The following is a 26,044-nucleotide window of genomic DNA, read 5'->3' as shown; positions in this document are numbered from 1 at the left end:
TATCAATGGAGGGCGATGGGGGGGGGGGTTCTGTATCAATGGAGGGCGATGGGGGGGGGGGGGGGTTCTGTATCAATGGAGGGCGATGGGGGGGGGGGTTCTGTATCAATGGAGGGCGATGGGGGGGGGGGTTCTGTATCAATGGAGGGCGATGGGGGGGGGGTTCTGTATCAATGGAGGGCGATGGGGGGGGGGGTTCTGTATCAATGGAGGGCGATGGGGGGGGGGGTTCTGTATCAATGGAGGGCGATGGGGGGGGGGGTTCTGTATCAATGGAGGGCGATGGGGGGGGGGTTCTGTATCAATGGAGGGCGATGGGGGGAGGATTCTGTATTAATGGAGGGCGATGGGGTGGGTCGTTCTGTATCAATGGAGGGCGATGGGGGGGGGGGTTCTGTATCAATGGAGGGCAGGTGGGTGGGTGGGTGAGGGAGGTTATTCTTGTCTATTGAACAAACCAATTGTTCCAACAACACAGAGGAGCAGGAGGAGACCATTCAATGAGATTGTGGCTGATCTGTGACCTAAATCCACCCACCCGCCTTGGGTTGTATCATTAATACCCTTGTGTAGCCTGATTCTATCAATCCCGGGTTTCATATTATTAATCGAGCCACAATTGACCGCTTTCTGTGGGAGGGAGTTCCACACTCCTACCCATCTTTGCCTGAAGGATATATATGGCAATATATCCTTTACCGAAACCCAAAGGGACAGTGGCAGCATGGATACGGAATTGGCTCAGTGACAGGAAACAGAGAGTAATGGTGAACGGTTGTTTCTGGGACTGGAGGGAGGTATACAGTGGTGTTCCCCGTGGTCGGTACTGGGACCACTGCTTTTCTGGATATATATCAATGACTTGGACTTGGGTGTACAGGGCACAATTTCAACATTTGCAGCTAACACAAAACTTGGAAGTATAGTGAACAGTGATGAGGATAGTGATAGACTTCAGGGGGACATAGACAGGCTGGTGGAATGGGCAGACATGGGGCAGATGAAATTTAATGCAGAAAAGTGCAAAGTTATACATTTTGGTCAGGAAAACAAGGAGACACAATATAAACTAAAGGGTACAATCCTAAAGGGAGTGCATGAACAGAGAGACCCGGGGGTATGTGTGCACAAATTGTTGAAGGTGGCAGGGCAGGTTGAGAAAGCGGTTAAAAAAACATACAGGATCCTGGGCTTCATAAATAGAGGTATACAGTACAAAAGCAAGTAGATTATGATGAACCTTTACAAAACACTGGTTGGGACCCAACTGGAGCCACAGCTCTAAGCATGAAACCCATCTAGCACATGCATAATGTTAATCACTTTTCCGGCCTGCATGGAAAACCCAGGCCTAGGCAGACAACGTAAACACCAAAAATAATTTTCACAATCACAACCCAAATTCAACAGATCAACACGTCCTAAACAAGTTATCGTTAACGAGCCGCCAAAATTTAACAAAGAATTATCGAGCCCGCCAAAACTAAGGCAAAGAATCGGGTTTGATTTGGCACGTAGATTAGAAAGGCTCTCAAAGTATAACTGAGGCCCTGTTTTACGGGTTAGACAGAGCTTGCTACACGGCCTTCTACACAGGCTTCTGGAGCCTTCTGAGCATCAGCGTCTTCGACCTCGACGGCACCGAAGAAGCAGGAAGAACCTCATCAAAACGGCTGAGAAAAGCAGTTCCCAGGGACTTTGGACATCACCAACTCATCGCGGCAACAACTGACCACAGCCAACGTGGTAACACCGAACCACCGCGATCGACGAATCCTAAGGAAGAAACCGAAGATTCGAAGGTTTTCCACTCTACAATCTGTTCCTGGCTACCAACAGGTTAAATATTACCAAAAAGAGCTTTAAAACCTACTGCTGAAGGAAGAAAGTGGGTACTCGCCCCATAATCCAAACCGCGCCCTACTGCATCAGCGGACTCTACCCAACTGAAGGCTACGCAGCAAGAAGCCTTCCACGACGTTTGGGGTATGGCAAGCAGAACCTACAGAGTCCAGTGAACCCCGAAACTGCAAAACACCACTAACTGTCAATAAGAGGATTGGTGAGCATTATCCCTATTGTCCTGGAGTTTAACCTAGTCAGATTTAGGCATTGGGAGTGGGAGGTGTATTATTTTCTGTTACCCCTTTTGTATGTGTAATAAAGTGTTCCTTATTCTACAGATTGTGAGTTTTGACATTGTACTTTTCTTTCCTGAATAAAATCCAAGTTTCTTGCACCAAAACCATTTGTCTGCTGCACTTTGTCACATCGTCAAATAAATCCAAAGTCTAGATCCCAGGGAGTGGGAGCAGTTCGAACTGCTCAGAAGGTCAGAAGTGAACCTGACCCCCAAGACCACCCCCTATAGTGGGCAGCGGAAACGTTATAAGAACACCCTCAAAGCCTCCCTGGTAAAGTGCGACATCACCACTGACACCTGGGAGACCCTGGCCGCAGACCGCCCGAGGTGGAGAAAGTGAGTCCGGGAGGGCGCTGAATTCTTCAAGTCTCAACGCAAAGAGCGTGAAGAGGTCAAACGCAGACAGCGGAAGGAGCGTGCGGCAAACCAGCCCCACCCACCCCTTCCCTCGATGAATGTCTGTCCCACCTGTGACAGGGTCTGTGGCTCTCGTATTGGACTCTTCAGCCACCAGAGACCTCACTTTGGGAGTGGAAGCAAGTCTTCCTCGATTCCGAGGGACTGCCTATGATGATGATGATGATCTAGGTGGTAGAGGTCGTGGGTTTGTGAGGTGCTGCCGAAGAAGCCTTGGCGAGTTGCTGCAGTGCATCTTGTTAAAGGTGGGGGATGGGGGGGCCAATCAAGGGGCTGCTTTGTCCTGGATGGTGTCGAGCTTCTCGTGTGTTGTTGGAGCTGCAACTCATCCAGGCAAGTGGAGAGTGTTCCATCACACTCCTGACTGATGCCTTGTACATCCCCACTTCTGATCTTATGATGGAGGGAAGGTCATTGATGAAGCAGCTGAAGATGGTTGGGCCGAGGACACTGCCCTGAGGAACTCCTGCAGCGATGTCCTGGGGCTGTGATGATTGACCTCCAACCACCACAACCATCTTCCTTTGTGCTGGGTATGGCTCCAGCCAGTGGAGAGTTTTCCCCTGAGTCACATTGACGTCGGTTTTACTCAGCAGTCACTCTTGGCTCAACTCTGGAATTCGATTAAGTATTTATCCAATTCCCCGTTTGAAAGTTACTATTGAATCTGCTCCCACCGCCCTTTCAGGCAGCGCATTCCAGATCACAACAACTCGCTGCGTAAAAACATTTTCCTCCTCTCCCCCTCCGGTTCCATCGCCGATTATCGTCAATCTGTGTCCTCTGGTTCCCGACCCTTCCACCAATGGGAACAGTTTCTCTCGATCTACTCTGTCCAGACCCCTCAGGATTTTGAGCACCTCGATCAAATCTCCTCTCAACCTTCTCTGCTCCAAGGAGAACAACCCCGGCTTCTCCAGTCTATCCCCGTCACTGAAGTCCCTCATCCCTGGAACCATTCTCGTAAATCTCCCTCTGCACCCTCTCTAAGGCCTTCACATCCTTCCTAAAGTGTGGTGCCCAGAATTGGACACAATACTCCAGCTGAGGCCTAACAGTGATTTATACAGGTTTAGCATAACTTCCTTGCTTTTGTACTCTATCTTCTATTTATATACCCGAGGTTCCTGTATGATGTTTTAACAAACTCCTCGACTAATGAAAGCTCCATCTACTCTCTCAAGTGGGCGTAAAAAATCCCACGACACTATTTTGAAGAAGAGCAGGGGAAGTTATCCCCGGTGTCCTGGGCCCAATATTTATCACTCAACCAACATCACTAAAACAGATTATCCGGTCATTTATCACATTGCTGTGTGTGGGAGCTTGCTGTGCACAAATTGGCTGCTGCGTTTCCCACATTACAACAGTGACTACACTTCAAAAGTGCTTCATTGGCTGTAAAGTGCTTTGAGACATCCGGCGGTCATGAAAGGCGCTATATAAATGCAATTCTGTCTTGTTTTCTTCACTAGGGTCCATGTTAACGAGTCTATTTTCAACCAGCTCTTGAAATGTTTTATTTGAGATGTTTTGCTCTAACTATTGTCCCCACTTTCCGTTATTTTAGAAAAGCTCATCTTGGTCCTTATAATCGCAATGGTGGTTCTCACCAGCCTCATTGTTCTGAGATTCAAATGCAGAAACTATCGGAAGAAGAAGCGAGGTACAGTAGCATTTCCTTTCAGTATGCGGTCTACAACGCGGGAACTGGGAAGGTTTACGGGAATGGTCCCAGGGATCAGGGACTGTAGTTACGTGGGGAGACTGGAGAAGCTGGGGTTGTTCTCCTTGGAGCAGAGAAGGTTGAGAGGAGATTTGATCGAGGTGTTCAAAATCATGAGGGGTCTGGACAGAGTAGATCGAGAGAAACTGTTCCCATTGGTGGAAAGGTCGGGAACCAGACGACATAGATTTAAGGCGATTGGCAGAAGACCCAAAGGCGACACGAGGGAAAACGTTTTTACGCAGCGAGTGGTTAGGATCTGGAATGCGCTGCCTGAGAGGGTGGTGGAGGCAGACTCAATCGTGGCTTTCAAAAGGGAGTTGGATAAGTCCCTGAAGGAAAACATTTTGCAGGGCTCCAGGGAAAGGACGGGGGAGTGGGACTGGCTGAGGTGCTCTTGCAGAGAGCCGGCACAGGCCCGACGGGCCGAATGGCCTCCTCCCATGCTGTAACCGTTCTGTGAAATCCCCCAAACCTATGAGCAACAGTTTCTCCTCATGTAATGCGATTGTATTTTCTGCCTATGCTCACAGTCGTGTATTTTTGTTGGTGCCTTATAAACCTTAGCACATGGTGAAATATAGGCTCAGCTCATCGGCAAAGGAAACATTTGCCGGGCTATGGGGAAAGAGCTGGTGAATGGGGTTAATTACTTAAGGAAGGATATACTTGCCATAGAGGGAGTGCAGCGAAGGTTCACCAGACTGATTCCTGGGATGGGGGGGTTGTCCTATGAGGAGAGATTGAGTAGACTAGGCCGATATTCTCTAGAGTTTAGAAGAATGAGAGGTGATCTCATTGAAACATACAAAATTCTTACAGAGCTTGACAGGGTAGATGCAGGGAGGATGTTTCCCCCGGGCTGGGGAGTCTAGAACCAGGGGTCACAGTCTCAGGATAAGGGCTCGGCCATTTAGGACTGAGATGAGGAGGAATTTCTTTACTCAAAGGGTGGTGAATCTTTGGAATTCTCTGCCCCAGAGGGCTGTGGAGGCTCAGTCTTTGAGTATATTCAAGGCTGAGATCGATAGATTTTTGGATATTAAGGGAATCGAGGGATATGGTGATCGGGCGGGAAAGTGGAGTTGAGGTCGAAGATCAGCCATGATCTTATTGAATGGCGGAGCAGGCTCGAGGGGCCGAATGGCCGACTCCTGCTCCTAATTCTTATGTTCTTATGAGATCGGTTGTGTTTCAATGGGAAAAATGCAGCGGGAATGTTACTGATGCAGCGATGCATACTCAAGGAATAGATCAGCCCATGTCGATCTTTTCCACATTTTAAGTTATTTTATTTCTGTTACTTGAACAGAGGCGAAAGACACCACATCGGACAAGTGAGTAGAATTTATTCAAATAGCATGGTCCGCGGTGGTGAGAGAGGTGCAGCCGTTTGAACTCACAGCTCTGGCTCTCACCCCACAGTTCATTGGGCAATTCTGGGCTGCACAGTTCCTCAAACGGATAATGGGATATCAGAAACCTCCACACACCATCCTGTCCATTCAGTCCTCAACGTACTCCTCTTGTGAAAAGTTCTGTTGCCATAGGAACAGGAGGAGGCCATTCAGCTCCTCGAGCCTATTCGGTCATTCAATGAGATCGTGGCTGATCTGTGACCTAACTCCATCTACCCGCCTTTGGCCCAAATCCCTTAATATTTTGGTTAGCAAAAATCAATCAATCTCAGATTAAAAATTAACAATTGACCCAGCATCAATTGCCGTTTGTGGAAGAGAGTTCCAAACTTCTCCCACCCTGTGTGTGTAGAAGTGTTTCCTAATTTCACTCCTGAAAGGTCTGGCTCCAATGTTTAGACTCTGTCCCTAGTCCCAGACTCCCCAAACAGCGGGAATAGTCTCTCTCTATCTACCCTCTCTGTTCCCCTTAATATCCTGAAAACTTCGATCAGATCAACCCTTAACCTTCTAAATCCCAGGGAATACAACCCCAGTTTGTGTAATCTCCCCTCGTAACTTAACCCTTGGAGTGCCGGGTATCACTCTGGTAAACCCTCCAAGGCCAATTTCCCCTCCGTAAGGTGTGGTGCCCAGAACTGCTCACAGTGCTCCAGGTGTGGTGCCCAGAACTGCTCACAGTGCTCCAGGTGTGGTGCCCAGAACTGCTCCCAGTGCTCCAGGTGTGGGCCCAGAACTGCTCACAGTGCTCCAGGTGTGGGCCCAGAACTGCTCACAGTGCTCCAGGTGTGGGGCCCAGAACTGCTCCCAGTGCTCCAGGTGTGGGCCCAGAACTGCTCACAGTGCTCCAGGTGTGGGCCCAGAACTGCTCACAGTGCTCCAGGTGTGGGCCCAGAACTGCTCACAGTGCTCCAGGTGTGGGCCCAGAACTACTCACAGTGCTCCAGGTGTGGGCCCAGAACTGCTCACAGTGCTCCAGGTGTGGGCCCAGAACTGCTCACAGTGCTCCAGGTGTGGGCCCAGAACTACTCACAGTGCTCCAGGTGTGGGCCCAGAACTGCTCACAGTGCTCCAGGTGTGGTCTAACCAGGGTTTGTACAGCTGCAGCATAACTTCTACCCTCTTGTATTCCGTCCCCTAGATATAAAGGCCAGCATACCATGAGCCTTTTTGATCATTTTCTGTACCTGTTCCTGACATTTTAATGATCCATGTACCTGGATGTAGAACATTAATGTTCAACAGCCATAAGTGTTCATTTGTATAATCTAAAATGGCGATGTGATCCACTAAGATGTCAGTGGGTAACACTGCCCCGCCGACAGTGCGGCACTCCCTCAGTACTGCCCCTCCGACAGCGCGGCACTCCCTCAGTACTGCCCCTCCGACAGTGCGGCACTCCCTCAGTACTGCCCCTCTGACAGTGCGCCGCTCCCTCAGTACTGCCGCTCCGACAGTGCGGCACTCCCTCAGTACTGCCCCTCCGACAGTGCGATGCTCATTCAGCACTGCCCCTCTGACAGTGCGGCACTCCCTCAGTACTGCCCCTCCGACAGTGCGATGCTCATTCAGCACTGCCCCTCCGACAGTGCGGCACTCCCTCAGTCCTGCCCCTCTGACAGTGCGGCGCTCCCTCAGTACTGCCTCTCTGACAGTGCGGCACTCCCTCAGTACTGCATTGGGAGTGTCAGCCTGGATTTATGAGCTCCAGTTCCTGGACTGGGATTGAACCCACAACCTCCTGACTCCGAGGCGAGGGTGCTGCCCACTGAGCCACAGCTGACACTGAATGTGATTATCTCCTGATTGTGTTTTTCTTATCCACAAAATTAATGTAGGAGCGCCATCGATAAAGGCCAAGTGACTCTCATCTCCATAAAGTCAACGGATACCGATATCGGTAGGAATAGATTTTGTAATTGCTTTTTAAGCTGAATCATTTGTCACGCAACAGTTCTGAATGACCAAAGTAAGCGGTCAGATCGGAGATTGTGTAGAAACAGGTCGAGCGAGGCTATGGTGATGGATCATATCTGGACCCTGTAATGTATTTGCTTCATGGGTTCTTGGCTTAAGAATTCATAGCAACACATTGCTATTCAGAACTAGTTAGTTTATTAGCAAAGGTTTAACAATCACATGACACATTACCAGTTCATCCACCAGGCTCTCAACCACCTGCCCCATCGTGGATCCCTCGAACCCAACTGGCTGGGGTTTTATTGAGTCTTGTGAACATCACGTGACTGACTAAGGCACTCCCAACTCAACAGCTCTACAAACCTGTGAGCATCCTCACCGGAGCACACATTACAGATACCAGCACGGAGCTTGGGAGCATTCAGATGTGTTTTGACATTTCCTTGTGTGTTCTGAACCTGACCCTATCGATTATTGATCCCTGTCCTTCATCACCACTGTAATGTCTGTAATCTTGTAATGTTGTAGCTCCACACTGTGGATGTATGGGAAGTTCCTACCAAATTTGGCTGCAGTATTACATCCACTGAATGAACTTTTGAAAAAACAGGTCCATTGGAAGTGGTCAAAAAGAATGCGATACAGCATTCAAGGAGTGTAAAAGCAAATTGGTAGAGAGCACCATGTTAGTTCGCTATGACATATCTAAGGAGATTAAGCTAGCATGTGATGCCTCTCCGTATGGAGTTGGGGCAGTGATCTCTCATGTATTAAGTAGTGGGGAGGAGAGACCAATTGCTTTTGCTTCACGCACTCTCAGTGCCAGTGAGAGTAATTATGCGCAAATTGAAAGGGAAGCTTTGGCATTAATTTTTGGGGTCAAGAAGTTTCACAAATACTTGTATGGTCGTAAGTTTACCATCGTTACGGACCATAAGCCCCTAACAGCAATCCTCCATCCAAAGTCCCCAGTTCCAACATTAGCTGCAGCCCGAATGCAGAGATGGGCTTTGATTTTGTCAGCATATACATATGATATTGAATACAGACAATCAGCTGATCACAGTAATGCTGATGCAATGTCTAGATTGTTACACCCGATAAGGAAGAAGTGTTTTATTTTTCATACATTGATGAACTGCCAGTCACAGCTGAAGAGATTGGTAGAGCAACCAAAAGTGACCCAGTGATGTCAAAGGTGTATGAGTATATTGCAAATGGATGGCCAAACCAGGTAACAGACAAAGATACACATCCATTCTTCCTTCATTCGTAGGAATGAATTATCAGTCGATAAAGATTGTATCATGTGGGGTGCAAGAGTGGTTATACCAAATAAATTCAGGTCCAAATTATTAGGAGACCTCCATGACCAGCACCTGGGAATGTGCTTGACCAAGAGTTTTGCACACAGTTATTTATGGTGGCCAGGTCTTGATAAAGATATAGAGTACATCGTGAGGCAGTGTACGACATGCAATCGGTAAGCAAGCAACCACCACCAGTACCATTACAGCCATGGAAATGGCCTCCCAGGTTGTGGCAAAGGCTACATATTGATTTTGCTGAGTTAGAAGGACAACAATTGTTCATTGTGATTGATAGCCATTCGAAGTGGGTTGTGTTGTTTCCAATGAGGAAAATAACAACAAGTAAAGCATTGGACATTTTACATAAATTATTTTCTTCATTTGGCCTCCCTGAAGAGATTGTTTCGGATAATGGACCACAATTTCGTTCAGAAGAATTTGCACAGTTCATGAGCAAAAATGGTGTGAAACATACCAAGGTCCCACCATACCATCCTGCTTCGAATGGTGCAGCAGAGTGCACTGTACAAATTGTAAAACATGCCCTCATAAAACAAATGTTAGATCCAAATCCAAGGAAATGACAGTTGTCATTGGATCACAAATTGGCTAATTTTTTGATTACATATCGAAATACTCCTCATACAACTACTGGTAGAACACCAGCAGAGTTGTTTCTCAAACGACAGCCACGAACCAGATTCTCGTTGTTAAAGCCAAATTTGGCACAGTCCGTAGAAGAGACACAATTAAGACAGAAAGAGAATCATGATAAAGGTAGAGTAAAAGAGAGAAGTGTGAAATTAAACCAGAAGGTGAGAGTGAAGAACTATCACCATAAATGGTTAAAGTGGTTACCAGGAAGAGTGGTGAAGATATGTGGTACTCTCATATTTGGTAAAGATGTTTGATAATGGACAGGTTAGGTTTGTTCATATTGATCATATTTTATTAGACATGGAAGGAGTTGAAGGTGGGAATGATTCAATTATTTCTGACTCATCAGATAGTTTTGATACACCAGTAGCAAATCCTAAATCCAATGTACTGGAAACAAATCCAGGAGAGAATCAGAATGAAAGTCTGAGTCCAAGTCAGGAAAACAAAGAGCCTGAAGTTAGTGAGTTCAAATGAAAATCAAGGAAATTCCGTGGAGGGAAACGTTCCTCAGGATGAGCCTCGAAGGAGTTTAGATTCGACGCCATGTTTGGAAGGTTCTGTTCGAGAGCGAAGGTATCCGCTTCAAAACAGAAAACAAGTGGTAAAGTTAAATTTGTAAATATGGAAAAAAAAATAAGTTTATATCCTGTGTAATGTATAAACATGAAAGTTATGTATGATGTTTGTTATGATGGCTTCTTCATTAAGGAGGGAGAAGTGTAATGTCTGTAAGCTTGTAATGTTGTAGCTCCACACAGTGGATGTGGACGTGTTGTGTACTGCAAGTGCAGGGTTAATAATAAACAAAAATAGGCAGATTTCGGAGGCTTCCGAGAGAGCTGCCTGCCATGTTAGGAGCTGTGTGTGCTGTGCTCTGTGAATATATCTCAACCACGTGTGGGAGAAGTTCTTTCCGTGATAACCGTTGAGTGTCAGGTCAATCAGACCAGCCGCCTGCGATGTGACCGGCGATTGGCTGGTGTGCTGAGGGCGAGAGATGGCATGCCGCATGTTCGCCTGGGCACACCAGCTCCACTCCTTGAGCTACCGCCCGTGGTGAATGGTCACTGATCACCGGGGAGGCAGCGTCCGAGCAAAGGGGGGGTTCCAGACAGCTTGGGGGGAAAATTGAGAATTGGAGACCGGTTGCAGCCGGTTAGATATTAGAATCACAGAATGATACGGCACTGAAGGAGGCCATTGGGCCCATCGAGCCTGTGCTGGCTCTGTGAACAATCAATCCAATCAGTCCCACTCCCCCCCGCTCTTTCCCCACAGCAAGTATTTACTGCACGGGCGGCAATGTGGCAGAGCGTATAACCTGCCCATCACGGAACCTGCCCGATACACGTTGCGTTGATGTCAGTAGACTGAGAATGGGTGGGGTCATAACCCAGGTGGGTGATCCGTTCCGCCACAATACTGCCCAGTTGGCGAAGACAGAAATTTACCCCGTTGAGTTTTGAGCTCTGGGTTCAAGCACAACTGAATCCGTTGGGTGGGAGCCTCCTCTGCTAAGGTATAGTCTTGGGGGTCTGCCCCTGCTCCCCCCAAACCCCAAACTCCCCGGGCTACAGCGGATCTGGGATTTCTGATTCTGCCGTTGGATGTTGAAGTGAAATCGTGTTGGCAGCTCGGGTTCTCCCTGAAATCGGGCGGGGCGTTCCCAACGCCCTTCCTGGTGGGTATGGGCAATGCAAGAACCGCCCCTAACCTGGCACGAAGTCGCTTGCCAACCTAGCACCGAAAAACAGCAGCAGGTGGGAGATTTACGCATTTTTGATTTTAATTTTTAATTGTTCCCGTTAAATTGAGAGATGAATGCCACACGATTTCACTTCAACATCCAACGGCAGAATCAGAAATCCCAGATCAGCTGTAGCCCGGGGGGTTTGGGGTTTGGGGTTTGGGGGGAGGGGGAAGACCCCTAAGACTGTACCTTAAGTCCATCTTTAGAATTAACCACATTGGCAGCAGTTTAACAATTGTCGTTCCCACATCAACCACTCTTTGAGGGGGGCGAAATTGGGCTCCGTTGCGCCTCCAGTTAGCGCCTCCGCGGGGCGCAAATTGGTTTCACGACTGGGCGCGGTGAGATCAGCGACTCCCGCTAAATTCGGCGGGAGGTTTGCGGCGGTGGTTATGGCGTTGCGCTCCGATCTCCTTCGCCCGCTGATCGTGACACTATTGCCGTGCGCAGCGCCCCGGACTGGAAATGACCTTCTCTCGCCGCCCCCGTAGCATCGCCCGGTGATAACGCCCTGCTCGAGTGCCCGGCTGGCCGAGCCGGATCGGGGCTGCCGTCGGGGAGAAGGCAAGTTTGTTTTCCCTTTGCAGACCCTGCGGCGATGGCCCGTCCCTTGAAGGGACGGAAGGATACCCTCACCGAGGCAGCGTTGCAGCCCAGTGTGCCCCTCCCCGCCAGCTGCCCGTTGCACTCCAGGAACCGCACAATTGGAAAAAGAGCATGGGGGTTCTCTCCGGTGTCTGGGGGGCCAATATTTATCCCTCAATCTGTTACATATGGAAGAATGCCAAAAGACTTAGTACTGTGAGCTAAAACTGATGTGACCTTAGTCTCTTTAATACAACTCCAGAGTGCCTGAGCAGCCTGGCAGAAAACCTTTTATACTCCCTCGCACGAGGTGTGCAGGTGACCCTTGGGCCTCCAACAGTTGCGCCCTCTGGTGGCAAGTCTTACACAGTTACAATGTTTACATACATAACTCAATCAACATCACAAAAAAACAGATTGGGCAAGTCTTTCCCGAGAGCCCCTCAACACCCGATTACCCGCTCAGAAAAACCGCAAACATTTGGTGAGTAATGCTGGTGAAAATTTCCACTTTTATGTTAAGACTAATTAAAGTTGGGTGGCAGTGTGAGCTGCGAGGAGGATGCTATTAGGCTGCAGAGTGACTTGGATAGGTTAGGTGAGTGGGCAAATGCATGGCAGATGAAGTATAATGTGGATAAATGTGAGGTTATCCACTTTGGTGGTAAAAACAGAGAGACAGACTATTATCTGAATGGTGACAGATTAGGAAAAGGGGAGGTGCAAAGAGACCTGGGTGTCATGGTACATCAGTCATTGAAGGTTGGCATGCAGGTGCAGCAGGCGGTTAAGAAAGCAAATGGCATGTTGGCCTTCATAGCGAGGGGATTTGAGTACAGGGGCAGGGAGGTGTTGCTACAGTTGTACAGGGCCTTGGTGAGGCCACACCTGGAGTATTGTGTACAGTTTTGGTCTCCTAACCTGAGGAAGGACATTCTTGCTATTGAGGGAGTGCAGCGAAGGTTCACCAGACTGATTCCCGGGATGGCGGGACTGACCTATCAAGAAAGATTGGATCAACTGGGCTTGTATTCACTGGAGTTCAGAAGAATGAGAGGGGACCTCATAGAAACGTTTAAAATTCTGACGGGTTTAGACAGGTTAGATGCAGAAAGAATGTTCCCAATGTTGGGGAAGTCCAGAACCAGGGGTCACAGTCTGAGGATAAGGGGTAAGCCATTTAGGACCGAGATGAGGAGAAACTTCTTCACCCAGAGAGTGGTGAACCTGTGGAATTCTCTACCACAGAAAGTAGTTGAGGCCAATTCACTAAATATATTCAAAAGGGAGTTAGATGAAGTCCTTACTACTCGGGGGATCAAGGGGTATGGTGAGAAAGCAGGAAGGGGGGTACTGAAGTTTCATGTTCAGCCATGAACTCATTGAATGGCGGTGCAGGCTAGAAGGGCTGAATGGCCTACTCCTGCACCTATTTTCTATGTTTCTATGTTTCTATGTCTAAAACTAATCGCTTGGCGAGAAAATGGGCCTTGCACCCTTATTCTCGGCGGTTAAGGAGAAACTAAGTAAAACGGGCGGTTTTTAAAAAATTTAGCCCGAGGTTGCAGGCTGGGCCGAGAGAGGTGGGAAACTTTAAAAAAATTTCAATTAAGAAAAAATAATAAAAATGTACAAAGCATTCCCATGGCAGTTTTGCACCTAATCGCTGTTTTAAAATTACCTTTAATTTACCTTTCTTTGCAGAGTACTCGTCTATCTCCCTGTTTAAGCAGCTTTCACCGGGCGGTTCCCTCGGCGACCGGGACAGGCTTCCCTTGAGGCCAAACTCACGCCCTGGCAGTTGGTCCCGGCCGGCGTTTCGAGATGTGGGCAATACCACCAGAAAAAACTAAGGGGGGAACTTTCACAGGACGGACAAACAGCTGTACCGCCGAGAAAATTGCCAAAAATGATAGGATAGCCTAGCCCGTTACCTGGTCATTATCACATTGCTGTTTGTGGGATTTACCATTCCTGTCATACAATGCTGGTACCACTAGAGGGTGCAACTGTGGGAGGCCTAGGCAGCAGCAGGTATAAAAGGCTTGGTCACCTTTGATTCTGCAGTTTGAATAAAGAGACTAAGGTCACAGCAGTTCAAGCACAGCTCTGGGCCTCGTGGAGTTATTCTATAGATAAATAGAGACACATTAACTGGCGATGAGGATGACGATAATGTGTGGTGACCAGCCTTTTATACCTGCAGCTGCCTGGGCCTCCCACAGTTGCACCCTCTAGTGGTACCAGCATAGTATGTACAGAGTATACATATATGACAACTCCGCTTACTTCTTGGAGCGTAAACGACGATTTTTCTCAAAGGTTTGAAACCGCGAGTGTCTGGAGCTAATTTTTCCAAACTTGTAAACGTTACCGTCCCAAATGGGGCGTTGTCCACTTACACTCCCTTCGTGTTTTTGCCGGTCAGCTTTCCGGTTTACCACAAACTGCGGGAGGCCACGTTTCCTCGTGAGGAGGGACGCCCATCATAAACCCTCTGAGCCCGAGCAGCGGCATCTCACAAAGGAGCGGTGATGGTGACGGGGAGAGGAGACACATGCCCCGATGAATCTGGGCTGCTTAAATCGCAGGCCCCAGAGGTCAAGGAGCAGTCTGTTCATCCGGCAACAACCCCCCCCCACCCCTCCCAACTTTGTCAGCAAATAGCAATATTTAATTTGCGCGGTAATGCAAAAGCAAAACACTGTGGATGCTGGAACCTGAAACTAAAACAGAAAAATGCTGGAAATACTCAGCGGGTCGGGCAGCATCTGTGGAGAGAGAAAGAGAGTTAACGTTTCAGGTCGATGACCCTTCGTTCCGAGTTTTTCCAGCGTTGTCTGATTTTATATTTAAGTTGCCGCCGGGTTTACCTTTGGTGTTTACCTGTCGCAGGTGAGGCGTCTCCGGGGAAGGACGAGCCGGTGGAAAACGGAAAGGTTGAGGAGCCTGCTGAGGTGTTGGAGGTACAGGCACCGTGACTGTCCCCTTTACTGCCTGTAACACTGGGGAGGTATCGAGTGCTACTACCGCGGAATAGTGTGCAAAGTAAATCTGGTCCCCCCTCCCGTCAAACTGCAAATAGCACGGGCTGATAGCCCCCCATCCCAGGGGGCCAGGGCTTGAATGAAAGGGGGTTCTGGGGTTTGGTCAGGGGGCAAGTGGGAAGGGCAAGCAGCTGATCACATGGCCTCCGTCGCGATGACGAGAAAATCCGTGAGCTCATCGCACTTGCAATAGAGGGGAGGGCAAAAAAAGACAAGGGACAGGGGTTTAAGGAGATGGACGACCATGGAGAAAAGGAGTCTGAGAACTATAAGGACTTATAAGAATTAGGAGCAGGAGTCGGCCATTCGGCCCCTCAGGCCTGCTCCGCCATTCAATAAAATCATGGCTGATCTTCGACCTCAACTCCACTTTCCCGCCTGATCCCCATATCCCTCGATTCCCCGAGAGTCCAAAAATCTATCGATCTCAGCCTTGAATATACTCAAAGACTGAGCCTCCACAGCCCTCTGGGGCAGAGAATTCCAAAGATTCACCCCCCTCTGAGTGAAGAAATTCCTCCTCATCTCAGTCCTAAATGGCCGAGCCCTTATCCTGAGACTGTGACCCCTGGTTCTAGACTCCCCAGCCCGGGGGAAACATCCTCCCTGCATCTACCCTGTCAATCCCCCTCAGAATCTGGTATGTTTCAATGAGATCACCTCTCATTCTTCTAAACTCTAGAGAATATCAGCCTAGTCTGCTCAATCTCTCCTCATAGGACAATCCCCCCCATCCCAGGAATCAGTCTGGTGAACCCTCGCTGCACTCCCTCTATGGCAAGTATATCCTTCCTTAGGTAAGGAGACCGACACTGTACACAATACTCCAGGTGCGGTCTCACCAGGGCCCGATATAATCGCAGTAACACGTCTTTACTCTAATACTCAAATCCTCTTGTAATAAAGGCCAACATACCATTTGCTTTAATCACTTGCTGTACCTGCATGTTAACTTTCAGTGATTGGTGTACAAGGTCACCCAGGTCCCTCTGAACACCAACATTTCCCAATCTCTCACCGTTTAAAAAATACTCTGCTTTTCTATTTTTCCGACCAATATTCTCCAGGATGATGGGCTGTAATGGGAGGATTGGGCAGAGGAGAGGAAGGTCCAGTGGTCCTTAATATGGTCAAACCAGGTCTGGGGACAGATGGTGAGACCGGGGGGGGGGGGTGCGGTGAGTCGGGGGGGTGTGGGGGACAGGGGGCGGTGAGTCGGGGGGTTGTGGGGGGGGGTGATAGTGAGACCGGGGGGTGGGGGGGTGACGGTCGGTGAGATCGGTTGAGAACCAGGTGAACTTCAAGTTGGTACCTTTAGCATAAAATGAATTTCCGACTTAATGTTCATGGTCTGTGTTGTTTTGTTATTTATTGCAGATTCCATAACGAGCAAAGACTTTCTCTGAATCACACACAGCACGGCGATCGATCGAGTCAGAGACTGCTATTGCAAGGAGCCTTATTCACAATTGAGACCCTACCCCGGATATTTGGGACGGTGCAAAGATTCATCAATTTATCGTCAACGACCACAACCGCTGGGTTGTTGTGAGCGGCTGTGTGTCCCAAGACATAGGCCCAATTTCGGAGTATTTTCAAAATCTCAAACTTAGCGAAGACGGACATAATTTGAGTTGCTTTCTGTGACGGAGGTTCTTCAGGTGTAAAGGGCAATTGATGATCAATTCAGCACTGATCTGTTCGAGCACTGAGTGGCAACTCATATCCCCATTGTGGTGTTTTCATTAGTAAAGCTCCATTAATTCTGGTAATAACGGCCTCTAGTTATTTCTTTGGAGATATGTTCAGTGTTTCCTGTTGCATTGCTAACAGTCACATAGTTCAATTCTTCATAACATAGAATCACAGAGTGTACGGCCCAGGAACAGGCCATTGGCCCCACCGCTCCGTGCCGGGGTTTATGTCCCACCGCTCCGTGCCGGGGTTTATGTCCCACCGCTCCGTGCCGGGGTTTATGTCCCACCGCTCCGTGCCGGGGTTTATGTCCCACTGCTCCGTGCCGGGGTTTATGTCCCACCGCTCCGTGCCGGGGTTTATGTCCCACTGCTCCGTGCCGGGGTTTATGCCCCAGCGCTCCGTGCCGGGGTTTATGCCCCACCGCTCCGTGCCGGGGTTTATGCCCCACCGCTCCGTGCCAGGGTTTATGCCCCAGCGCTCCGTGCCGGGGTTTATGTCCCACCGCTCCGTGCCGGGGTTTATGCCCCACCGCTCCGTGCCGGGGTTTATGTCCCACCGCTCCGTGCCGGGGTTTATGTCCCACCGCTCCGTGCCGGGGTTTATGTCCCACCGCTCCGTGCCGGGGTTTATGTCCCACCGCTCCGTGCCGGGGTTTATGCCCCACCGCTCCGTGCCGGGGTTTATGTCCCACCGCTCCGTGCCGGGGTTTATGCTCCACACCAGCCCCCTCCCACCTCTCTCCATCTCACCCCATCACCATATCCTTCTATCCCTTTCTCCCCCATGTGTTTATCCAGCTTCCCCTTAAATACATCGATACTATTCACCTCAACCCCTCCCTGTGGCAGCGAGTTCCACATTCTCACCGCTCTCTGGGTAAAGAAGTTTCTCCTGAATTCCCCATTGGGTTTATTAGTGACTGTCTGATATTGATGGCCCCTAGTTCTGGTCTCCCCCACAGGGGGAAACATCTTCTCTACGTCTACCCTTTCATAACCTTAGACCTTTGAAATCTGTAACAAAACTGCTTGCCATCTCTGCCAGTGAGTCCTGCAAGAAATTGTTGAGAATGTCATCATCATAGGCAGTCCCTCGGAATCGAGGAAGACTTGCTTCCACTCTAAAAGTGAGTTCTCAGGTGACTGAACAGTCCAATACGGGAACCACAGTCCCTGTCACAGGTGGGACAGACAGTGGTTGAGGGAAGGGGAGGGTGGGACTGGTTTGCCGCACGCTCCTTCCGCTGCCTGCGCTTGTTTTCTGCATGCTCTCGGCGACGAGACTCGAGGTGCTCAGCACACTCGGAAGTGACCTTGCAAGGTTCACTCGGACATGACGCAGTAATGCAAGCGCGCAGTGAGAAAGCAGGCATACTGGCTCGGTGTGGGGCCGTGATTGGGTTATGCCCTGTACTGGGACAATTACTCAGTGAACTGAAGGTTATGCGCATTTAATGGGAGCAGTAAGAAACTGGTATCAGAACTAACTTCCTTTTCAAGCACGATTTTCCTTTGTGCCTGGAAAACTTCCACACGTGCAGTGAACGTGTGCCGATAATGTTTGCCCGTAGCTTACAGTCCGGGGACTAACCCGACCTATGTGAGTGAGCACAGAGTGAGTTTTGGCCAAAGCAAATATTACATTTAAAGAAAAAACACTGGAATTAAAATGGAAGTTCAAATGGGGAGCGCCTTGTGAACATCCCAAATTGTCCGGCAGGAAAATTTCGATTGTGCAGGAATCGTTCCATCCATCCAGCGAGGCATGGGTTTGGAAATCCGGGAGCACCAATGGGGGCGCTAACGCCTCCCCGCCCGGGTGCGGCGCTACCAACGCCTCCCGCCATCTTCGCCGGGAGTTTTGCGGTGGCGCTACGGCGTTGCGCCCGGAGATTGTGACATCATCGGCGAGCGCATCGCCCCCCTTAGCGCTGCGTCCCCGAATTGGCTCCGCCCCCCCCCCCCCTGCAGCAAGCGTCGGGCGGAAACAGCGGCAGCTTCAGCGGGGAGGGGCGCGGGGGCGCGGGGGCGCGGGCGCGCGGGGGCGCGGGCGCGCGGGGGCACGGGGGCGCGGGGGCGCGTGTCGGGCGGCCACCCTGTCGGGGCGACAATTAGAGAGGAGGTGACCCGCGTAACAAAAACCTTACTTTCTCCTGACGCGGTGTGTTGGCGGGGTTGTGCCCGGCACGTGGATGATCGCGCGGGAAACCCCTCCCCCCACCCCACCCGCTCCCCACCCGCTCCCCGGTGGACCTGGGTCGGCCTCTTTGCCTCCTGCGGAGTGGGAAGTTCCCGTTAAGTGAGGGAAGCGCTCCGCGGCCCAGTGCGTCACGCTGCGGAGTTGCCCTCCCCGTTACCGCCCTCTTCGCTCCACTTCCTTTCGCGGGTGGCGACCTGATCTTACTGAGCGGGCGAGACGTCCGCGCTTGCCGCTAACTCTTGCGCCTCGCGGATATTGCCAACCCCCCACGCAGGGTGAGAGTGAAACATAGAAACATAGACAATAGGTGCAGGAGTCGGCCATTCGGCCCTTCGAGCCTGCACCACCATTCAATAAGATCATGGCTGATCATTCCCTCAGTACCCCGTTCCTGCTTTCTCTCCATCTCCCCACCACCGCACTTATCCCATTAAACGGCTACTTCCTTGTTTTCTCCTGGTGAGGAGCTTATATTATTACACAAGCATTTTAACTCCAAACACAGATTATCTGGTCATTATCACATTGCTGTGTGTGGGAGCTTGCTGTGCGCAAATTGGCTGCTGCATTTCGCACATTACAACAGTGACTACATTGGCTGTAAAGCACTTTGGGATGTCCTGAGGTTGTGAAAGGCGCTATATAAATGCAAGTTCTTTCTATTTCTTTCTGATGGTTGTATTGGAAGATTGAATGTTTCTTATTGAATAAAAAATTTTCTTGACTATTGTCAATGTTGAGCAGATTTATTAAGCAAGCTGACCGCTAATTCAACAACTATTCAGCTACATATATTCATAACTCCCCAGGATCCCGCCTTACCCCAGACATGACCAGCCAGCCGATATCACAGTGGCTGATAGTTCCGTGCCTATGTTACCTCCATACTTGACTATTCCAACACACTCCTGGCCGGCCTCACACATTCTACCCTATGTAAACTTGAGGTCATCCAAAACTAGGCTGCCTCATGTCCTAACTCGCACCAAGTTCTGCTCACCCATCACCCCCTGTGCTCGCTGCCCCGTGTCCTAACTCGCACCGAGTCCCACTCACCCATCACCCCCTGTGCTCACTGCCCCGTGTCCTAACTCGAACCCAGTCCCGCTCACCCATCATCCCTGTGCTCACTGCCCCGTGTCCTAACTCGCACCAAGTCCCGTTCACCCATAACCCCCTTGCTGCCCCGTGTCCTAACTCGCACCGAGTCCCGCTCACCCATCACCCACTGTGCTCATTGCCCCGTGTCCTAACTCGCACCGAGTCCCGCTCACCCATCATCCCCTGTGCTCGCTGCCCCGTGTCCTAACTCGCACCCAGTCCCGCTCACCCATCATCCCTGTGCTCACTGCCCCGTGTCCTAACTCGCACTGAGTCCCGCTCACCCATCACACCCTGTGCTCACTGCCCCGTGTTCTAACTCGCACCGAGTCCCGCTCACCCATCACCCACTGTGCTCATTGCCCCGTGTCCTAACTCGCAGCGAGTCCCGCTCACCCATCACCCCCTGTGCTCACTGCCCCGTGTCCTAACTCGCACCGAGTCCCGCTCACCCATCATCCCCTGTGCTCGCTGCCCCGTGTCCTAACTCGCACCGAGTCCCACTCACCCATCACCCCCTGTGCTCACTGCCCCGTGTCCTAACTCGCACCAAGTCCCACTCACCCATCACCCCCTGTGCTCACTGCCCCGTGTCCTAACTCGCACCGAGTCCCGCTCACCCATCATCCCCTGTGCTCGCTGCCCCGTGTCCTAACTCGCACCGAGTCCCGCTCACCCATCATCCCCTGTGCTCACTGCCCCGTGTCCTAACTCACACCGAGTCCCGCTCACCCATCACTCCCTGTGCTCACTGCCCCGTGTCCTAACTCGCACCGAGTCCCGCTCACCCATCACTCCCTGTGCTCACTGTCCCGTGTCCTAACTCACACCGAGTCCCGCTCACCCATCACTCCCTGTGCTCACTGTCCCGTGTCCTAACTCACACCGAGTCCCGCTCACCCATCACCCCCTGTGCTCACTGCCCCGTGTCCTAACTCGCACCAAGTCCCACTCACCCATCACCCCCTGTGCTCACTGCCCCGTGTCCTAACTCGCACCGAGTCCCGCTCACCCATCATCCCCTGTGCTCGCTACCCCGTGTCCTAACTCGCACCAAGTCCCACTCACCTTTCACCCCCTGTGCTCACTGTCCCGTGTCCTAACTCGCAACGAGTCCCGCTCACCCATCACTCCCTGTGCTCACTGTCCCGTGTCCTAACTCACACCAAGTCCCGCTCACCCATCACCCCCTGTGCTCACTGTCCCGTGTCCTAACTCACACCAAGTCCCGCTCACCCATCACCCCCTGTGCTCGCTGACCTACGTTGGCTCCCTTTTAAGCAACGCCTCGATTTCAAAATTCTCATCCTTATTTACAAATCTATCCATGGTCTCATCCCTCCCTATCTCTGTAATCTCCTCCAGCTCCACAACCCCCTCCCCCGCCCCGCCCTCCGAGATATCTGCGCTCCTCTAATTCTGCCCTCCTGAGCATCCCTTATAATCGCTCCACCATCGGTGGCCGTGCCTTCTGTTACCTGGGCCCCAAGCTCTGGAACTCCCTCCCTAAACCTCTCCGCCTCTCTACATCTCTTTCCTCCTTTAAGACGCTCCTTAAAACTTACCTCTTTGTCCCAGCTTTCGGTCACCTGCGACAATTTCTCCTTATGTGGCTCGATGTCAATTTTTTATTTTATAACACTCCTGAAAGTGGCTTGGGATGTTTATGCATGTTAAAGGTGCTATATAAATACAGGTTGTAGTTGTGTGTGTGTGAGAGAGAGAGAGAGTGTGTGTGTGTGTGTGTGAGAGAGAGAGAGAGAGAGAGAGTGTGTGCGAGAGAGAGAGAGAGAGTGTGTGCGAGAGAGAGAGAGAGAGAGAGAGTGTGTGCGAGAGAGAGAGAGTGTGTATGTGTGTGAGAGAGAGAGAGAGAGAGTGTGCGAGAGAGAGGGAGACTGTGTGTGTGTGTCCCACACCCTTTTCCATGAGAATGCTGATGAATCCTGCGCCCTGTCAGGGGAGCTGGTGCCCTGTTGCTGGGATGAGTTGTGAGGATGTGATCAGTGTTGTGCTGAGTCTGGGAGAGCATACAGTAATTACCACTAGATGGTGCAGAGTAAGCACAGAGTCGGTATCGGGGAGTGACTCTCCGCAACATCCTCTCATTTAGACGGAGGATTTGAGCTCAAGATGATACTTGGAAATAACTTGGCACAAAGCAGTTTTGATGCAGTTTATGATGCACTTTGCAGTTTTACTGGTGAACTCTTGTGTTCCTGATGTCTGTTAACTGCCGCCAAGAAATGTAACCTTGCAGTTACACACAAGAAAAAAGAAAGACTTGCATTTATATAGCACCTTTCACAACCTCAGGACGTCCCAAAGCGCTTTACAGCCAATGAAGTACTTTTGGAGTGTGGTCACTGTTGTAATGTGGGAAACGCGTCAGCCAATTTGCGCACAGCAAGCTCCCACACACAGCAATGTGATAATGAACAGATAATCTGTTTTAGTGATGTTGGTTGAGGGATAAATATTGGCCCCAGGACACTGGGGTTAAATCCCCTGCTCATCTTCAAAATAGTGCCATGGGATCTTTTACATCCACCTGAGAGAACAGACGGGGCCTCGGTTTAACGTCTCAAGCGAAGTTGGCACATCCTACAATGCAGCACTCCCTCAGTACTGCCCCCGTGACAGCGCAGCACTCCCTCAGTACTGCACCTCCAACAGTGCGGCGCTCTCTCAGTACTGCCCCTCCGACAGTGTGGCGCTCCCTCAGTACTGCCCCTCCGACAGTGCGGCGCTCCCTCAGTAATGCCACTCCGACAGTGCGGCGCTCCCTCAGTACCGCCCCTCCGACAGTGCGGTGCTCCCTCAGTACTGCCCCTCCGACAGTGCGGCACTCCCTCAGTACTGCCCCTCCGACAGTGTGGCGCTCCCTCAGTACTGCCACTCCGACAGTGCGGCGCTCCCTCAGTACTGCCACTCCGACAGTGCGGCGCTCCCTCAGTACTGCCCCTCCGACAGTGCGGTGCTCCCTCAGTACTGCCCCTCCGACAGTGCAGCACTCCCTCAGTACTGCCCCTCCGACAGTGCGGCGCTCCCTCAGTACTGCCACTCCGACAGTGCGGCGCTCCCTCAGTACTGCCCCTCCGACAGTGCGGCGCTCCCTCAGTACTGCCCCTCCGACAGTGCGGCGCTCCCTCAGTACTGCCCCTCCGACAGTGCGGCGCTCCCTCAGTACCGCCCCTCCGACAGCGCAGGGCTGACTGGATCATTAGGATGGTGGACATGATGCCATCCTTCACTCTTCATTCCCCATCCCCCCCGCCCCATTGTTTAACCCCCCTGGCCCCAATAGTGGGTGCATTTCCTTCCCCTAAAGTATATTCCTTTCCCCTAAAACCCGTGCTGCCCAGTGCCCATCCCCCCAACCGTGCCTGCTCACCTCCATCACTGAACGTCGGACCTACCTCCCGGATCGACCTTCGACCTTCCCGTTGCCCAGCCTTTCGCTCCCCACTGCCCACTGGATGTGGCCGGCTCAGCTGCTTCACCCGATCCCCGATGGGCCCGGCGAGCCTTCGCCCTGCTCCGACCACACTAGTGGGCCGTACTTTCGCTCTCCTCCCTCACGCTTGGGCCTCCAACCCTCCAGCGACGTCCTGGCCCCACACACCACCCCCCCCCCCCACCCCCAATCTCCCCCCCACCCCGGCCGCTGGGTCCCACTCCGCCGCGAGCACATGGTGAGCACATGGTGAGCACAATGGCAGCGACCTCTCTGACGTCCTCCTCCCACGAAGTGGACCCTCTGGCCATCCCAATGCTTGCCCTCAGTCAGGAGCTAATACCTGGGAGCAGGAAGCATTGCCTCAAATCTCTCAGGCCCACTCTCTACGCCTCGGATCTCTCACCATCTCCCCTTCGGGAGAGTGGGCCTGAGAGATTACAGGCCGCATCTCGCCATGGACAACTAGGCCCATACAGCTGTGCCTGGTCTCCAGTCATCTTGGTCCCCCTTGCCACTGGACCAAGACCTTGCTCAGCTCAGCCCGTGTGGTTGGCGGTGTACAACGGCCAACCCCACGTTAAAAGAACTCGCGCACAGGCATCTTCCACTCCTTTAACATGAAGTTCTGGACCTGGAACGTCAGGACCCTCATGGACAACCCCAACAGCGACAGACAGGAACGTCGCACCGCCATAGTTGCCCGGAAACGCAGACGCTTCGATGTCGACATCGCCGCGCTAAGCGAGACCCGGCGGGCAGGGGAAGGCCAGCTCAAGGAACAAGGTGGAGGTTACACCTTCTTCTGGAAAGGGAAAACCAGAGGCAGAACGGCGCCGTCACGGAGTCGGTTTCGCCGTCAAGGAACGAGCTGGTCGACCGCCTCAGAGACTCCCCCTGCGGGGTTAGCGAATGTTTCATGACTTCGGCTCACCCTATCCCGGAACCAGCGCGCTGCAGTTATCAGTGCGTATGCCCCAACACTCGCTGCAACAAATGAGGCCAAAGAGGCATTCTACTCCAGCCTCGAACAATCCTTGTCCCGCGTCCCTAAGGACGACAAACTGATCCTGATCGGCGACTTCAATGCAGGGTCGGCAAGGACACAGACCTCTGGGAGGTGTGACAGGCAGAGAGGGGGTAGGGAAAGCCAACTCCAGAGGTACCCTGCTCCTGACAAAATTCCTGGAACACGACCTTGTCATCATCAACACCTTGTTCCGCCAAAGGGACAAGTACAAGGCATCGTGGCAACACCCTCACTCCAAATACAAGCTCCCCGCTGGAGCGGAACTGCAGAACCAGTGGGAACCTGTTCAACCTTTGTCGCCTCCAGGCTAGATCCAAAGTCGTCCCATCCTCTGTCATCAAACTACCGTACGCGGACAACGCTTGCGTCTGCACACATTCAGAGGCCGAACTCCAAGCCATCGTCAACACCTTCACCAAGGCGTACGAAAGCATGGGCCTTACACTAAACATCTGTAAGTCAAAGGTCCTCCACCAACCTGACCCCACCACACAGCACTGCCCCCCAATTATCAAACCCCACGGCACGGCCTTGGACAACGTGGACCATTTCCCATACCTCAGGAGCCTATTACTAGCAAGGGCAGACATCGATGACAAGGTCCAACACCGCCTCCAGTGCACCAGTGCAGCCTTCGGCCGCTTGAGGAAGAGTGTTTGAAGACCAGGCCCTCAAATCTGGCACCAAACTTATGGTCAACAGGGCAGTAGTGATACCCGCCCTCCTGTATGGCTCAGAGACATGGACCATGTACAGTAGACAGCTCAAAGCACTGGAGAAATACCACCAACACTGCCTCCGCAAGATCCTGCAAATCCCCTGGGAGGACAGACGCACCAACGTTAGTGTTCTCGATCAGGCCAACACCCCCAGCATCGAAGCACTGACCACACTCGACCAGCTCCGCTGGGCAGGCCACATTGTCCGCATGCCCGACAAGAGACTCCCAAAGCAAGAGCTCTACTCAGAACTCCTACACGGCAAGCGAGCCCCAGGTGGGCAGAGGAAACGTTACAAGGACACCCTCAAAGCCTCCCTGATAAAGTGCAACATCCCCACCGACACCTGAGAGTCCCTGGCCAAAGACCGCCCTAAGTGGAGGAAGTGCATCCGGGAGGGCGCTGAGCACCTCGAGTCTCATCGCCGAGAGCATGCAGAAACCAAGCGCAGGCAGCGGAAGGAGCGTGCGGCAAACCAGTCCCACCCTCCCCTTCCCTCAACCACTGTCTGTCCCACCTGTGACAGAGACTGTAATTCCTGTATTGGACTGTTCAGTCACCTGAGAACTCACTCTTAGAGTGGAAGGAAGTCTTCCTCGATTCCTGTCTATGATGATTATCTCAGCACTGCACTGGGAGTGTCAGCCTAGATTTTTGTGCTCAAGTCCCTGGAGTGGGACCTGAACCCTGAACCCACGACCTTCTCACTCAGAGGCGAGAGTGCTGCCCACTGAGCCACGGCTGACATTCTAAAATGAAATCACAGCAAGTTGATTTGTGCATTAATTACACTCCTTGAAGGTTGTCTCAAGATTTGGCATATTTCAAAGATTTTACCATTCGTACTGAGGGAGCACATGATTGTGT

The 26,044-nt window shown here is 51.5% G+C and overlaps 1 protein-coding gene across 2 annotated transcripts in view; it reads left to right on the top strand.

Moving 5' to 3' along the window:
- The window catches only part of LOC139235113 (endothelial cell-specific chemotaxis regulator-like), a 39,306-nt gene extending 22,340 nt beyond the window's left edge, over nt 1-16,966 (top strand). Inside the window, exons 5-9 of one of the 2 annotated variants that reach the window (XM_070866301.1) lie at nt 4,131-4,226; nt 5,599-5,623; nt 7,543-7,604; nt 14,825-14,895; nt 16,354-16,966. In XM_070866301.1, coding sequence (XP_070722402.1) covers nt 4,131-4,226; nt 5,599-5,623; nt 7,543-7,604; nt 14,825-14,895; nt 16,354-16,362 — 263 coding nt within the window. In that variant the 3' untranslated portion in view covers nt 16,363-16,966. Of the gene's footprint in view, nt 1-4,130; nt 4,227-5,598; nt 5,624-7,542; nt 7,605-14,824; nt 14,943-16,353 lie in introns of both variants that reach the window. The other variant, XM_070866292.1, reaches the window with a different exon arrangement.
- The last annotated feature ends 9,078 nt before the right edge of the window (nt 16,967-26,044 follow it).

The sequence above is a fragment of the Pristiophorus japonicus genome, chromosome 2 (assembly GCF_044704955.1).
Source record: "Pristiophorus japonicus isolate sPriJap1 chromosome 2, sPriJap1.hap1, whole genome shotgun sequence".
In the NCBI taxonomy this organism is placed as follows: Eukaryota; Metazoa; Chordata; class Chondrichthyes; family Pristiophoridae; genus Pristiophorus; species Pristiophorus japonicus.
This window is presented reverse-complemented; position numbering and strand designations above follow the sequence as displayed.